General features: G+C 33.4%; 1 protein-coding gene across 1 annotated transcript; it reads right to left on the bottom strand.

Annotated features, from left to right (window-relative positions):
- Nucleotides 1–1,680: 1,680 nt before the first annotated feature.
- On the bottom strand, nucleotides 1,681–3,027 carry LOC145097842 (putative galacturonosyltransferase-like 10). The gene has a single exon (XM_079035493.1). The coding sequence runs from the start codon at nucleotides 2,954–2,956 to the stop codon at nucleotides 1,832–1,834; it is 1,125 nt and encodes a 374-aa protein (XP_078891619.1). The 5' UTR covers nucleotides 2,957–3,027; the 3' UTR covers nucleotides 1,681–1,831.
- Between the last annotated feature and the right edge of the window lie 13,542 nt (nucleotides 3,028–16,569).

Genomic DNA, 16,569 nt, shown 5'->3' with positions numbered 1-16,569 from the left:
ACACACACACTCTCTCTCTATCACAGGGGTTTGATTTGTATAAACCGTAATTATGATTCACAACTGAACCTATTTCAGTTATATGCGAGTATTAGCAATGATTGAGTTGAGAATTTTGTATATGGACTAGAAATTTAGGTCTAAGAGAACAAAAACTAAAAAGACGTTGAAGGAGGAGGCACTTGAGAGTTTGAAAGCAATGACGCCGGTTGAGGCAAATGCTCCCCTGTTACCTCTTCAGGTGTTGCTGGGAGGTTTGTCTGCTGGAATTATTGCAATTATTCTGTATAAATTCACCACCACCATTGAAGCTTCTTTGAATCGTCAAACCATTTATGATAAAATCATCCCCAATTCTTAATTGTTAATTCCAAATTCAAATGAGAGTCAAACCCAAATGTGTGTGATTAGAGGAAAGAACGAAAAATGCAATTAGATGTGTAGAGAGGAAAGGAAAGAAGGAGATAATGACTTTGAGGTGACGTAGATCGGAGTAAAATGGCAAGTCAAACTTGGCAACCTATAAAATCAGGTAAAATGATGTAATTAACAGGTTACCAACAAGTTTAGTGACCTATTGCGCAAAAAAATAACTTTGGTGACTAAATCGGACAAACATGAAAGTTTCGTTGGGTTAATATGAGATTTACCCTTATTCATTATAGCTCGGTTAGTTTAGGAGCTGAGACTCGTAATCAACATAGTATGCCCAAGATGTGGTAGTATCTGGTTACATTATGGTATTTGTAAATTCCCCCGCTAAAAGACCAACACAAATAATTGTATCAACACATCAAAGACCGACACAAAAAAAAATTATTTTGGTAGACTTAAAGATTAATACAAATAATTGTATTCACACATAAGGTGCTTAAGATCGAATAGTTGAACGTTAATAACTATAATCATGTTCATACGTCTATGTTTGTAAATCTATTTTTTTTTTTTGATAAGTTTGAAATGGTCTTGTCTTCGCATTTATTCGTACAAACACGTTTAGTGTTTTTGCATTTTCTAGTCATCATTGTTTTTATATTCACCCCTAATAAAATAATTTTTTAAATGATTATAACATAATATTTGACCATAAAGTCGATGTAACTATAACTTTACCGATAAAATCTTAGTATTTTTGTATTTTCTACTCACTATTGTTTTTTATAATCATCCCTAACCAATATATATATATATATATATATATATATATATATATATATATATATATATATATATATATATATATATATATATATGACCATAAACTCCATTGTAACTATGACTCTCAATAAAATTGTAGTACTGTTATAACTTATAACAGTGTCACGGTTTTATCGAACAATATTTCAATGTTTTTATTGTAAGTTTTGAACAATTTATTAAGTAGCATGTATTGGGAGAACTTCTTTAACAAGTTATGATTTTTTTGTCATATTTTATTAAACAAATTTTTGTTAAATTAAGTCAAATGGATTTTATTCAAAAGGCCTACAAAGGCCAAAACGTTAAACCAAAGTTAGACCGTTACTCACGGTTCGGTTTGTTCAGTTTTAGTTATCAACGATCTGGCTTGAATTTTCGATTAACAAAAACTGTTGTTACTAACGGTTCGGTTTTGGTTTAACCAAAACCCCGTGGTTATAAGAGTTGTGCAATAAGATTTTGTGTTTAAATAGTCATAAATTTGTCACTACAAAATTGCTTTAATTTCTCATATTCATGTATAGATATACAAAAGAATCCGGTATAGAACAACATTTCAACAAAATAATATACAAAAAAAATGAATGAATTAAATCACAAATAAGCACAAACAAGGCCATAATCATCATCATCATAATCTCGGTTGTTCTTTAGAGTGTCTGTAGAGATCATAAGGCGACCATAGCTCATCGACCGGACATGGCTCACCGGCGTCCAGTCTCACCCACGGCTTCCCTTTCCCACTCCAGTGCAACAAACTAATCGGACCTGGATGCAAAGACCTGCAACTATGAACTCTATTGTTCCCACCGAGCCCATGTTGGTTCCATCTATGATCAATCGCCGCCACGTCGCCGCCAAACACCAACAAAAATGGCGGAAGCGAACCCAAATCGTAGATCCGCTCCTCCTTTTGAATCTCCATCCATCTCTCAATTCTACTCCGGTAATCTTCTCGTCTCCACTTCGCCAAATCCATCACCATTACACCTGTGTTGAAGTAACACGGTTTCTTCCCGTCGAACACTCTCGACAACCGTGAATCGGACCAAAACCGATCGGTGAAATACTTGGTGAAATTCGCGTGACAGTACACCGGGGCTCCGATTGCAGTCAATCCTAATGAAAACGACCAAAGCTTCTGTATATCGTCAACCACGATGATATCAGAATCGAGATAAATCACTCGGGTCACACTCGAATCGAGTATTTCAGCTAAATAAGTCCTCGCGTAATTCAAAGGATCTTCAAGCGCTTCGCGAACCGAATACGAAATCAGATTCTTAACAACGCGATCATCGAAGCTGTAAACCCTAAAATCGAGAGACGGAAATATAGTTTTAATGATCCGGGATAAGTCATCAGGTTTGGGGGTTTTTGATTCGGATGCAATGAAGTGGAAGTAGAGATTTTCAGGACATGAAGTATGCTTAAGAATCGAATGAACAGCAGCTATGGAACCTCGCAAGTATTCAAAATCGAGAGTCATGGCGACATGAACAACAAAAGGTCCATAGGCTGTGGCGGTTGTACCTAACACTCCACAATGATCACCATTTCTATATTCAGGTGCTTCAAGGTATTGTACGTTGTCACTTCCATAAACTCCGATATTCGAAGCATACTCTTTAATGGGTGTTTCTAATTCAGGAATCGATCGTATCGCATTTGTGCAGAGAAAAAACAGAGCAACAATCAACACGAAAACAGCTTGAAATCGAAGCATATCAGCATTCACAGAAGCTTTTCCGATCATTAGCAATGGTCGAATTCAGATGAATTTGTGGGTTTGTGTTGTCTTGAAAAGTTGCTAGAAGATGAAGAAGGTCTGCGTGTATATATATTCAGAGTAGGAAGAAACGCGTTTTGTTTTGAACGCGGAAGGGTGTGGAACGAAAATTGTGGAAGAATTGGAGGGGTGATATTGGAAAGGTGGAAAAGAAAAGGGATGAAATTTGGAAATTGGTTTGAATTGAAAATTCAAAGGTGGAAGGTTCGAGGAGTGTGACAACAATTTTGGTCGATTGTATCATTGATTTCCATGTTACCACGTGCCTTGTTCTGTTGTTCACATTGATTGATATTCCATCATCAAAATTAAAATGTTTGAATGTGTATTTTAAGTTTTTGAAAATATTTTAAAATGAACTATTTTTATTAGTTGTTTCTATAATGCATTTCCATCATAAAAAAGTTGTTTTTTGAAAGGTTAAATCTACACATATGTAGATTGAAAAAATGTTAAAAATGAAATTGATAAAGACTCGAATTATATGATGAACAATATTTGATGTGCCAGTCTGGCTTATGTATGAAAGTTTTTGACAGCTGATTTTAAAAAACTTCTAACCTTTTGGTTTTTAATAAAGATTTCAAAGTAAATAAAAAAACTCTACTTGAGAGGTACCATAATTTTTAGTTTTTAATTTAAATGAAAAGCTTTAAATCTTCATGTAGCTTTTAAGACAAATTTGTTAGGTTTTTTTAATTAATTTTCAGAATTGTCCTTAATAAAATTAACATAATCCTTTTTAATTGTTATTTTACATAATTTTATATATTTTAAAGCTTTTTGATTATTTTTATCAAACACTCATATAACAAATAAAATACAGTTTATATCTTTTAACTATCAATAAATTTTATCAAACACACTCATTAGTGAAAAGTAAATTTGTGTTAAGGCAAAACATCTAAGATACTTTTAGGCTGATGGGTGTAAGCAATATGTTATCACATCTTAAAGTTGCCACCTCACCAGCCATGTCAAAATGGTGTTGTAACATAAATTGGAGGAAAATGGAAAACATGTTATAACATGAAGTAGGGATGGTGTTTACATATTATAACATGGTGTTAAGATGAGAGAAAGTGATAATGGAGAACTAATTATGTGCAACCAATGAGAGGAAAAAAAGACTTTCGTTAAAATATGTTATCACGTTAACATCTCAATATAACACCAAATAACATAACAAGGGGGTGGTGTTCCTCATGTTATGATGTTGTTATTTGATGTCACACAAGCATAACGCCTCTCGTTAAAATATGTTATCACGTTAACATCTCAACTAATTATGTACAACCAATGAGAGGAAAAAAAAAAGACTCTCGTTAAAATATGTTATCACGTTAACATCTCAACTAATTATGTGCAACCAATGAGAGGAAAAAAAGACTCTCGTTAAAATATGTTATCACGTTAACATCTCAACATAACACCAAATAATAAATTAACCACTTGTGTTGTGGTGACTTGGTAAGGCATGTGGAAGATATGGTGGATAACCTATTGACCCATGTTCAAATCCTGGCACTACTCAGCCCTTGTGGCCATGGAGGTTCGCATGCAGTGACTCCAGGGCATGAGACAAAGTCTCATGTTTGCAACGGGGGATTAGTCGGTGCGCGTAAGCTGACCCGAAAACCCTCGTTAGGGAAGTTCCCTTTTCCAAAAAAACATAACACCAAATAACATAAGAAGGGGGTGGTGTTCCTCATGTTATGATGTTGTTATTTGATGTCACACAAGCATAACGCCTCTCCCCCGTTCCCCATTCCGTGCACTTTTAATCGTGACAAACAAAAAGATTTATAACTCCAATCTATTCCAATATACTGTAGCAATCATTAGCATACAACTATATAGATTTCGAACACTTGTTCATAAATTTTTGTTAATATTTTAAGAAATCAAAAAATAAAAATATTTAGCGTTTGAAGACAGGAACAATATCTAAGATTCTAAGACCTTTTGTTATACCTTCACGAAGGGTTTTATGGTTGATGTGGCAATGACCACTAACCATGAACACCATCCCGCTGCTTAGTGGTTGGTAGTGGTCGTGGTTTTTGTCTCTTTAACTCTTTCTACCTCTCTCTACAATAATATATATATATATATATATATATATATATATAATATTTATTTAAAAGATGTATATAATGATAGGTATACTATATATTTTTTAGTGATGAGGTAACACTCATCACTATAATGGTTAATAGTGGATATTATCGATGGCTTAAATAGTGTTTGTGAATCAAATTTTATGTATAGCTTATAGATTTATATTAGAATAATATTTGGTATAAATACTAATAACCCTATTATTCTACTAAGTTAAACTATATAATCTATTGTTGGTAATTGTGAGTTTTATAAAGTTGGCACCACCTAAAAACAATGATAAGTGAAAGGGCTATGTTTTCTTTCAATATCTTAGCTAGTAAATATGTTTATAGCTATTAATATAACTATATAAGATCATAATCAATAAAATAAAATGTTATTAATAGTGTTGGTAACAAGCATTTATTCTCTCATATTCAAATGGGGACTCGTGAATAATAAATATAATAAAACCAGGGTGTTTCCACTTTATATTATATGCATGGACGTCTTTCTATGCATTTTTAAATATATATAAAAAACGAAATGAAAATTATAATTCAGTTTTAATAATTAGGTTCATTGCATCTAAGTCAAGTTTACCGTATTTTACCAACTCACATGGCCTGTTATTTACGGTTCCTTGGTTTCAAATTGACTCCTACCAAGATACTTGATTCCTTCACCTTTTCAATTTTCATATTTCACTTTTTTTTTCACCACCAAATGTTGCTTCTTTTGATTTATACTTTAGAATGATACAAGCCTGTTACCAAATTCAAATTCAAAAGAAAGATTTACATATTTAGAGTCATAATATTACTATCCATGACCCGTTGGACTCTATTGAGTAGCTCCACAGCTTCTGACGCAAGGAAACCGAAAGTATCAAATGCAAAGGTTATAAACGTGTGTTGATTTTTCATACATGCTTTTTCATGTTTTGCCAGTTTGCTTGATGCAGCTTTTAAAACAGCTTGCCCACAGTGAAAACTCCACTCCCCAAGCCCACAAGAGGGAAACCCCTGTCATAATTTTATTAATTTTTAATTTTTTTTACTTCAATAATCATAATGTTTTTTACGGCTAAATTTACAAAATAGTTAATCACAACTTTGGTCCCTATGTTTTATTAACTAATTCAGTCGAAATTTCAAGATCATCCCATTGTTGCCCAACTTGTAACTTTTTTGTGGAAACTCTCACCGTCTCACGTAAAATGACTTTAAAAGTTATTTTAAGTTGCGGTTGTGAGTAAAAACATGGGGATAATGTCTCACATAAAATGACTTTAAAAGTTATTTTAAGTTGCAATTGTGAGTAAAAACATAGGGATAATATTCCACATAAAACGACTTTAAAAGTTGTTTTAAGTTGGGGGATAATGTCCGTAACGAAATTCAAACTTAAGGACAATTTGAAATAATTCAAAGTTTTGGATTGAACTCACAATTCGTGTTTTAACACAAGAACAATCTTAAATGATAGTATTACATTCAAACCAATAAATTTGTTTCTTATAAAAGATGATGTAATTCATAATAGGAACAACAAACGACAATACATGCTGACCAAACGCGTTGTGTAATCAACATTATTTTGACAAGCGATGCGTAGTCTTAACATATTCTTCATTTAATAAAAGTTTAAATTGTTCATCAATAAATAATATGTATTACATTTTCATAAAATCTCATTGATGAAATAATAATATTTTGATTTTTGGAATAAATATAAATAGTAATGAGTCGAAACTAATACCTCTAAGGAGTTTTTCTATTTCTCTTAGTGAATTTAGTTAGTTAAAACTGTTGGTGATTTGTTATCATCAATGTTATTTAAGTGTAATAGGATTACTTTGTTGACTAAATGATCTTGATAAATATTAAACAAGTAAGGAATGTGTGGAGTACACACTTGTTTACGTTTGATCAAGTATTAAAGTATACTGTCAGGGGCGAAGCCCCTAAACGAACGGGGGTCCGGGGGCAGCGCCCCTGGGAGCAGGGTCCAAGGGGCGGCAGCCCCTGGCGGGGTCCAAGGGGCAGAGTTTTGACTTTGAATTAATCTTTATACAAAACCCGGATTTATGACAGTTTTTACTGTTGAGAAAAACTGTTATATGACAGTTTTGACAGTTTTTCGGATAAGACAGGTTTATAACCAATTTTAGTCACTTTTTCTAGTACTCACGAAATTACACCATCTCAATCTCTCTTTCTTTTCTCTCTGATTTTATCTAAGTCTTATCCAATTGAGGATTTGGGAGTACCACCCAAATACTTCGATTTGAAAGTGATTATCACGATTCTCATATTTCTAAGTGCCACTAAACCATATTTCTAACAAAAACTAAGGGCGGCAATTGATGACACAACACGACAAAAATACACGATACGAAACGAAATTGAGACGAAACTGAAATTCAAATTCGTGTTCGTGTCAAGTGTAAAAAACACGAGGTCGTGTAATGTCGTATTCGTGTTAAAAATTTGACATGAAATTGACACGATTTAACATTTTTTTGCCATATTTTTCGTGTTTGTCGTGTTTTTCGTGTTATGTATGCATAAATATCAATTAAATACATTAATTATTATTTCATGTTATATTTGTCTTGTCGTGTCGTATTTGTCGTTTTTTAATCAGTTTGTTTTCGTGTTAGTTAAAAAAAAAACTCGAGATCGTGTAGTGTCGTGTTCGTGTTACATAAAACCTTGTCGTGTCGTGTCAGACAAAAACACAACATGATGGCCCGATTTGTCACCCCTAGTTAAAACACTTAATCTATACAACTATATATAATTGTTTTTATTTAACTTAATCGACACAAAATATTTAATGGTTCAAAAAAATCGGTTTATTGTATTGCTTACTTGTCAAAATTTCTTTCTCTAAAGTTTAAACATTAAAATTGATGAATATTGTTAAAAATATCATTACAATGTTAGGTTAAATTGATTATCTAGTTTTATTTATGAAAAACAAGTTTATATATACATTATTTTATCCATGTAACATTATTATCTATTTTTCCATTTTATCGTAACTTAATTAAATAAACATAAGCTTTACCTGAGAACTATTACATAAGAAAGCTTACTTCATAGTTCATGTTTCAGGAACTTAAAATAAAAGAGGCTTAAAAGAGATCAATTTTAGAATAAGGAAACTTAAAATGATCGATTTAGGTATAATGAGCTTTAGTTGAATGTGGACTTCTAGTCCAAATAAAAGAAATTGGGTGTGTGGGTGGGTTGGGGGGGGGGGGGGGGGGGACGTTAAGTTTACTTGAAGACCCAGAGGCCGGGAAAAACCAAGATGCACATACTTTTTTCCGGAAAATTACTAAGCGTTTTCTTGCTGAAATGAAGCTTGTAGACTACAGAAACAAAGATCAAGTTTACTACCTTCCACACATACCTATACCTTCCTCACCGGTCACCTTGGAGTCTCCAGGTCTGCACTTGGCTCGGGTACAGGTCATATGCTTCCAGTAGTACGGACCCAATACAACCTTCCACACTTACATGTACCTTCATCGAGGTCAAGCCTGATTCCTACAATTCACCCAACTATATTCAAAAACATACACAAACAACACATCATATACATATCTTAGACTCTTCTAGGATTTCTCAATCCTCACAAAACCAAAAACCTCATTCAATACTACAGGTTGCCTTATATATGCAAGTTATACAATGTAACGCCCGTAGATCTGGGCTAGTCAATTTAGAGATAATACAAAGATTATTTAGAATAAATAATCTTAACCAAGTTGTAGAATATGTCTCAAGGGTTCCGTACATATAAAGAACGCCGAAATCCGAGTTATAACGAAGAAGTTATGGTCCGTCGAAGTTTTACGGCAAAATCAGCACGGCACCGGGAGACGTAAATAGTGATTTTTTGATAAATACTTTTTAGCCTTAGTGATCTAAACAAAAGTTGTAGTATACGTTAAACCGAGAACGTACAAAAAAAAAAAGAACGCCCAAATCTGACTTCGTATGAGGAAGTTATGAATTTTCTAAGATTTGGCTTAGCAGTGCACAGCCCGAAACTCGAATTTTAGATGGATCAGTTTGTGGCCTATGCGGCCTAAATGAGAATTGAAGATCTCATTAGTAGGAACTTAATGGTAAAAGGACAGACGAAAACAGAGTCCGTATGTAGAAGTAATGAATTTTACGCGGACATTTAACAGTATAATCTCCTCGTACTATTAAATTTAAGATCGGCCGAGAATTAGCCGACGGAGTCAAAATGAAAGTTGTAGATCTTATTTTTACCTACGCGTGGATATAAAGAACGTCAAAACGGAGCTCGTATGTGAAAGTTACGGATTTTAGAAGTCGGAAGTGTGTTATGCGAAAATGGGTAATATGACACAATCTTGGCCGTTGCTTTCTCCCCAAGTCTTGCCACTATATGGTGACATGTGACACCAAGTTCAACCATTTTGCACCCTATAAATAGAACCTCTTCCACCCTCATTTTATTCACACCTTTCCCATTCTTTCTTCTCTTTACTCTCTCTCTAGAATCTCTCTCTAGCCCTGAAAAGCCTAGGGAACCTCCCTAGCACGAGACGGAAGCCCCAGAGTGCTCGATGGCTTCGAGAAGAAGAGATTTTCGGCTCGGGAACGCTGCTCCAAGCAAAGCCCAGTTTTCTATAAAACTTGTTGTAAGTGAGCTACGCCTACGCTATTTTTAATATAATTTTTATTTAATTATAGTAACATTATTAGGAACTTATAATAAGTACTTGGGCTATTATTATGGGTTATATAAGTATTGTTTAACGCTTATATAATAATAATAATAATAATAATAATAATAATAATAATAATAATAATAGCTAGACTATTAATTAGTGTCGGCGAATAATAGACTAAACTCTATTGGTAATAATAGTAGGTTTCGTCGAAGGAAATTATTTTTTTAAGAAGCGAAGCGGTGTCTGAGTTCAGAATCACCACCTTTTCAAGTGAGTGCATGGTCTCTTTCATCTTATACATAAATATGATGTATTTTATATAAACTATGTGTTATGTGTGCATATTATATGTATACTTGCTATCTATGCTGGATGAACGATTTTATACAAGTTTTATATGATTTAAACTGTATATGTATTTATATCTACGTAATATGTTGGGTAAAACATGAGTAGATGAAATATGAGTTGGATGATGAGTTGAGAGGTGATATAGACCATGAGGTAAGGGTGAGAGGTGGACGATGTGAGAAGCCATGTTCCCAAATGATGGCCCCGTCATCTAGCAGAGTATGGATGACAACCACGGACTATTCTAGACAGTCCAATGGAACACTTGCAGGCTCGCAACCTGTAGGTGTTGTGAACGATTTGTTCACCGGTGTACTCTAAAAACTCATTGACATGTATTGTAAGTGGACTCTCGAAAACGATATTGTCAATAAATGAGATACCCCTAGCAGCTGTGCTCGAATGACAATATTGGTAGCTGCGTCTCACATAGAATGTCACAATTCTGGCAGTTGCGCCTAAGTGATAGAACTAGCAGCTGTGCTTGACAGTTGTGTCATTGACAACGATGGACTTCGTACCTATTCCTTAGGATAATCCTTAGGAATGAATGAATGAGAAATAGATGATTCTTAGGGTAGATCCTTAAGAGTAAAGAAGATAATGGGGATGGGTAATTGGGTTAACTGTTTGATGATTAAACATAATAATTATATTATTGTGGGTTGAAAACCCTATGTACTCACCAGGTTTCCCAACCAGACCCACTTAGTTTATTTATATCACAGGTGTTGATATGAAGTCACATTACACTAAGAGATTAAGGAGATATAAATCACTAGTGATAATGAATGTAAGTTTTGTTTATGTTTATGTTTATGTATTGACGATGACATCCCAAATGTTTTAAAATGAATAAAAATATTTTTCTTCGGAAATGCCCTGATAACATATTTATCATGTTTCACTGGGAACAAATTCCGCACATTTTTATTAAAAAGAGGTACTCTGATTTTTATAAAGCATAAACAAAAATCGGTATTTTCTGGCCGTGAAAATAGGGATGTCACATACAACAATAGAATCACATAGACGGTCAAATAAAGTTTCTATCCTAAGTCCACAACCAAACAAGGAACATGAAATGAGGCAAAATTCATCATTATAGGGCTATGCAATCCTAATTGTATATAACTTTGGAAGCATACACTTTCCTATGTTATAAGGCATCACACAAGTCAGACAATTCTATCATATAGTTCCTGGTGGTATCTTTAGCCCTACTCTAGCATGCAATTTCACATACCAGGCATACTAATCATAACACATAAGCACGGGTAAATTGGGAAACAATTGCTTGAGCTCGGTCGATCGCATGCATTGCACTCTCCCTTTTTCTTAAGAAAATATTTTTCAGAAAATTCAATTCTTTTTCTTTTAAAAAGATTATCATTCCTCAGTTTGAGTTCTGACACACCCGAGAGTGTGCCCGAATCCCTCAAACCAAGGCTCTGATACCAATTTGTAACAGCCTAAAAACTGAATAAAATTTTTCATTTTCAAATAGGAGATTACAGTCATGAATCGTTTCCAACATCCATTACATAATAAACATGTATAATTATTAGACTAACAAAATCAGTAAGTGCGGAAAACAGTGGGGAGTGAATATTGCACCATAAAGTCGGACCCTTCCCTTTAGTACCGGAAGTACCTGAAACCATAATACAAACTGTAAGCAAAAACTTAGTGAGTTTCCCTAAATACCACATAACATACGATCGCAAAATACCACACAACATATATATGATTGCCATGGTCTTTTCCCTGGAATGTCATGCGCTACCCCTATGGTCTGATATCCAAGTGTCATGGCTATCCCAATGGTCTTCCATGCCATGGGCTACCACCATGGTTTTCCATACAAGGGCCACGGGCTACTCCTGTGGTCTTTTAGACAAGCAAACACATAGATAATTATCATTCCATATAACAAGTAATGGGCTGACATTATCATAGTTAATTATCATTCCACATAACAAGTAATGGGCCGACATTGGTGCCTTCGACCCATGGATACAGTGAGAAGACTCACCTTGGTCTGCTGGTAATACTAACTGCTCGGTTACCGACCTGACAATCTCATACTGAGTATATATACAAATTACCCTAATCAGAGTTAGATCATAGATTCAAAACATGGGCCAAAACCCTAAATCAAACTCCTAAAATATATCCCATTAGTTTTCTCATAATGGGCCTAACCATCTCGGCCCAAGACACAATAATGGGCCCTAAGGCCCAACTCATAACACTTAAGGCCCACAACAAAAGTCCAAAAAAACTTTTATCCCAAGACAATAGGATGATGGCCCAAAATAAAGCCTTAAAATCCTAGGGTTCAAGATGAAGCCTAATATCGAAGGCCCAAATCGTCCGCGACCCACTACTGAGTACGTGGGGCATACTCAGCTTGTACGCTAAGCGTACACGCTTAAGGGCTTGTACGCGGCGCGTACGAGCTTGAACACCCAATGTACTCCCCTTGATTGACCAACTTCACTTTTTAGCTCTTAATCAATTAAGACATTAGCTCAAGACTTAGATTTGACCTCCTTGAGGTGGTTTTTCATGTAAAGTTGTCAAATTTACGTGCATACATGACGTAATGATGGCCTGGAGCTCAAAAAATCTTAATGAATGACTTAATACTTGCATGGGGCTCACAAACACCAAAAGTTTGCACCTTTAAGCTCAAGGAACCCACCAATCATCCAAATTCACAAGATTTAGCATCTCAAATGATCTTAACTCCTTAAGACCAACCCATAGGGACCAAAAGGACCATAACAAGCTAAAGAAGTAGATCTAAGCAAAGGATAGGCAAGGTATGAACTTTATACCTCCAGAAGCTTCCTACGATGATATAGATTCTGGATCTTGAAGCTCAATCACGTCTAAGGCTTGCTCATCAACTTCTTCATCTTGCAAAAACACCAAAAAGGGGATACTAATGTCACTTCAAGCTCAAAGTGCACCTCTAATGGAAACTAGGGTTTTTAGGGACGTTTAAAGGCAATGGAGGCTATTAAGAGTAAGGTCCAAAGGTCATAAGTGAGCTTAAATAGGGCTCAAGTCCGAGAATTAGGGTTTTAGCCTTTTGGTCACATACGACCCGCGTACGAGGCTCAGCTCCCCGATTAATGTGCCTATGTACGCAAAGCGTACATACATGTACGCCCAACGTACGGAGGGTCTTCCTTGCCAGTTTGATTTATATCAAGGACCTAAAAAGGAAAATACATGGATTCAGATGTTACATTGACCTCTACAACAATCAGTCTATTGAGGTTCCAAGAGCTAGTCGCACATGGGAAGAGACCAAGCTAAGCAGAAGGGTAAAGGGACCGCAAGTTGTTCGAGTGACATCGAGCATATATATGACAAGCAAAATGGACAACTTAAAGGCTACTTTGGAGTAATGCTTGAATGTCGCAAAAGAGAAGGAAAAATCTTGTGACATGGTGACCTTAACGAAAACTACTAGTAATTTTACCGGACGCAAAAGAGAATTTACGTTAAAGACCAAAGAGGAGATTGCATATATATATATATATATATATATATATATATATATATATATATATATATATATATATATATATATATATTTCGTATTTTAATTTTTAAGTTTTCTAATTTTAATATCTATGTTTTGTATTTTTAAATTCTATGTTGTTTTTTTTGTGTGTTGTAATTTCTTTTCAAGTTTAATGACATTTATTTTTATAAAAATAATTTGTTTAAAGTGATTATTTTTTATATAAATTAAATTTATAAAAAAAATAACGTGGAAAAAGTAGCAACTCATGCCCTCTAAATAACAAACTTTTAAAACAGTATGACAAATCCAATTTAATGCCTATATGATAACACTTTTAGTATAACAAATATGACACCAGCCTAATAATTCCATTGCAAATTAAAAAGTGATGGGGGGAAACAAAAAATTCAACATAACACAGAAGCCAATTTGATGTTACAAAGTTCAATCCAATGTAAACGTCCGTGAGCATCAGTGAATCGAACCGATCCATAAGGCCATTACGCTCACTTGAGTCGGTGTTCATGCATAGAAAGAGCATGCCACGTCGTTGGATTCTACATATAGAAACCCATCCATACCATATAGCCTAACTAGATTTCTGTGTTGCACTATTCATTTAATTAGAATAATTATAAAATTTTGAGTTTTTTAATGGTATGGAATTATAGGAGGGAAGGGCACATGTGACAACTGTGGTAGTCAGGGCAAGGAATATTTGAAGCCACCACCCATTTCTTGTTTTTATTCATTTTTTTAATATTGCATGTGTCTAAATTTTAAATTCATAAAATAATTAAGTAAAAATAAAAGTAAAATTAGACCTGACAATTTGATAGATGACACGAATATTCTATATATACATTTTAGAAATTCATGTTTATTCGTGTCGACACGTATTTTAAATTCGTGCTTTGTGTATGTCTTATACATGTCAAACAAGAATTTACTTGTTTAAATACGTATATCTACAAAACAAGTTCGTGTTAACACATGACCCATATAAACACATACCGCGTCCTCTCTTTTCTCCAAATCAAGATTCAAGACTGTCGCAAATTTAAAAGATCTTTCTGGTTTCCATGTCATGTATTGTATGATTATTGCTCAATATGTAGGTTTAGTTTCAAATTTAAACTTTTAATTCGTATATTATGGTATAAATTTGATTTTTATAACTAGTGCCGAAATTTTTGATCAAAACGTCATAAAAAAAATTAGATAGATAAGAGAAACAAACTAAAACATTGGATTCAAGTTGTAGATTGTAAGAAAAAAAAGGACGGTTTTTTTAATTTACTCTGAAATAATTATTTTTTGGAAAATGTAGTTCATGCTTCCATGGTATTAGTATAACTTAGTTTGAGAAATTTACGTTCTGGATCCTCAAATACAGTTATTTTTATAGTTTTGGTCCTATAATTTTTTATTTGAAGTTTATTCGACGTTTTTTAACTATATTTCAAGTAAAATCTCTCTCTCTCTCTCTCTCTCTCTCTATATATATATATATATATATATATATATATATATATATATATATATATATATATATATATATATATAAAAGTGAAACCTAAAGTTCAAATATAGAAATAACTCGCAAAAAGTTGGCCACTATATTATTCTCATTTACCAATAGGTGATAACCAACTTTGTTGGTATTCAATGATAAATATTAAATAACCTTTTTATCATGCAAAACAACAACAAAAGTAATTTGTTTTTTCAAGAAACAAAATATATAGAGTCTGTGGATTATATCTACAGATCCCTGCAGTAGAAGAAATTAACCAAACGGTTGTAGTATATAAGAATAAAATTGTTTGTATTTTAACATTACAAACTGTTAAAATAAACTGATTTTTAAAATTAAAAAAGTTTTTCAATATTGAACTTTAAATAGCTATAGTTTTATAATCCTTAAAGGTTCCATTATTTTCAAATTTCTTTCAATTTTAATTCATTTAAGAGATTCAATATTTGAATCATCCAAACCATTTATCTTCAGTCAATATCTTTTATAAAAAACCATCTTTTAAATTTATTATTTTCATAACTTTATTATAAATAGTTAACAAATCTAGATAAACGTGTATACATTATTTTATAATACTCATTTTTCATAACTAATTTTTTATTTTATATTATTTATATGACATTATATTATGATTAACGTGTCTGTCTAAATTATTCTATATTTTAATGACATTAGGATAATTAGGTCATTTTTAAACAATGTGTCGTGATATAGAAAATTAAAATGATATGAATTAACGAATATACTTGATATTTATTATATTTCATTGTAGTTAAAATGAAGAAATAGTACAAAAAAAAAATAATCAAACAAATTCTATTAATGTTTGAAGAAGTTACAAAAGAGAAGTATTCGAGAAAGAAAAGTAAGAGGCATTCGAAAAAAAAAGGCTTTTAATAAAAATGTATTTTTTAGGCTTAGAGGATCTCTGAATATGTTACAAGACTTCAATTTATATCTGCATCAAGATGCATAGGGGTGTAAACGAGCTGAACCGAGCTTGAGTCTGACCAAGCTTGAGCTCGGCTCGTTTAAGTTTGAGGAAGCTCGAGTTCGAGCTTGATTCGAGCCTTAAAATGAAGCTCGAGCTCGGCTCGTGAACAATTTAATGGGCTCGCGAGCCTAATCGAGCATAAACGAGCATATATATATATATATATATATATATATATATATATATATATATATATATATAGGCTCGTTTAAGCTCGTTTAATAAACAAGCCTCATGTTTAGGCTCGAGCTCGGCTTAGACTCGTTTAATTCGATCTCGAGTCGAGCTTTTAACGAGTCGATCCCGAGTAGCTCGACTCACTTAC

Source organism: Lactuca serriola, chromosome 4, assembly GCF_051521515.1.
Source record: "Lactuca serriola cultivar US96UC23 chromosome 4, Lser_US96UC23_V15, whole genome shotgun sequence".
NCBI classification, from domain to species: Eukaryota; Viridiplantae; Streptophyta; class Magnoliopsida; order Asterales; family Asteraceae; genus Lactuca; species Lactuca serriola.
The sequence above is the reverse complement of the archived record's forward strand: the minus strand, read 5'-3'. Positions and strand labels throughout refer to the sequence as shown.

Coding starts and splice junctions, on each gene's coding strand:
- LOC145097842 (XM_079035493.1), bottom strand. CDS start 2,956: ATGATCGGAAAAGCTTCTGTGAATGCTGATATGCTTCGATTTCAAGCT.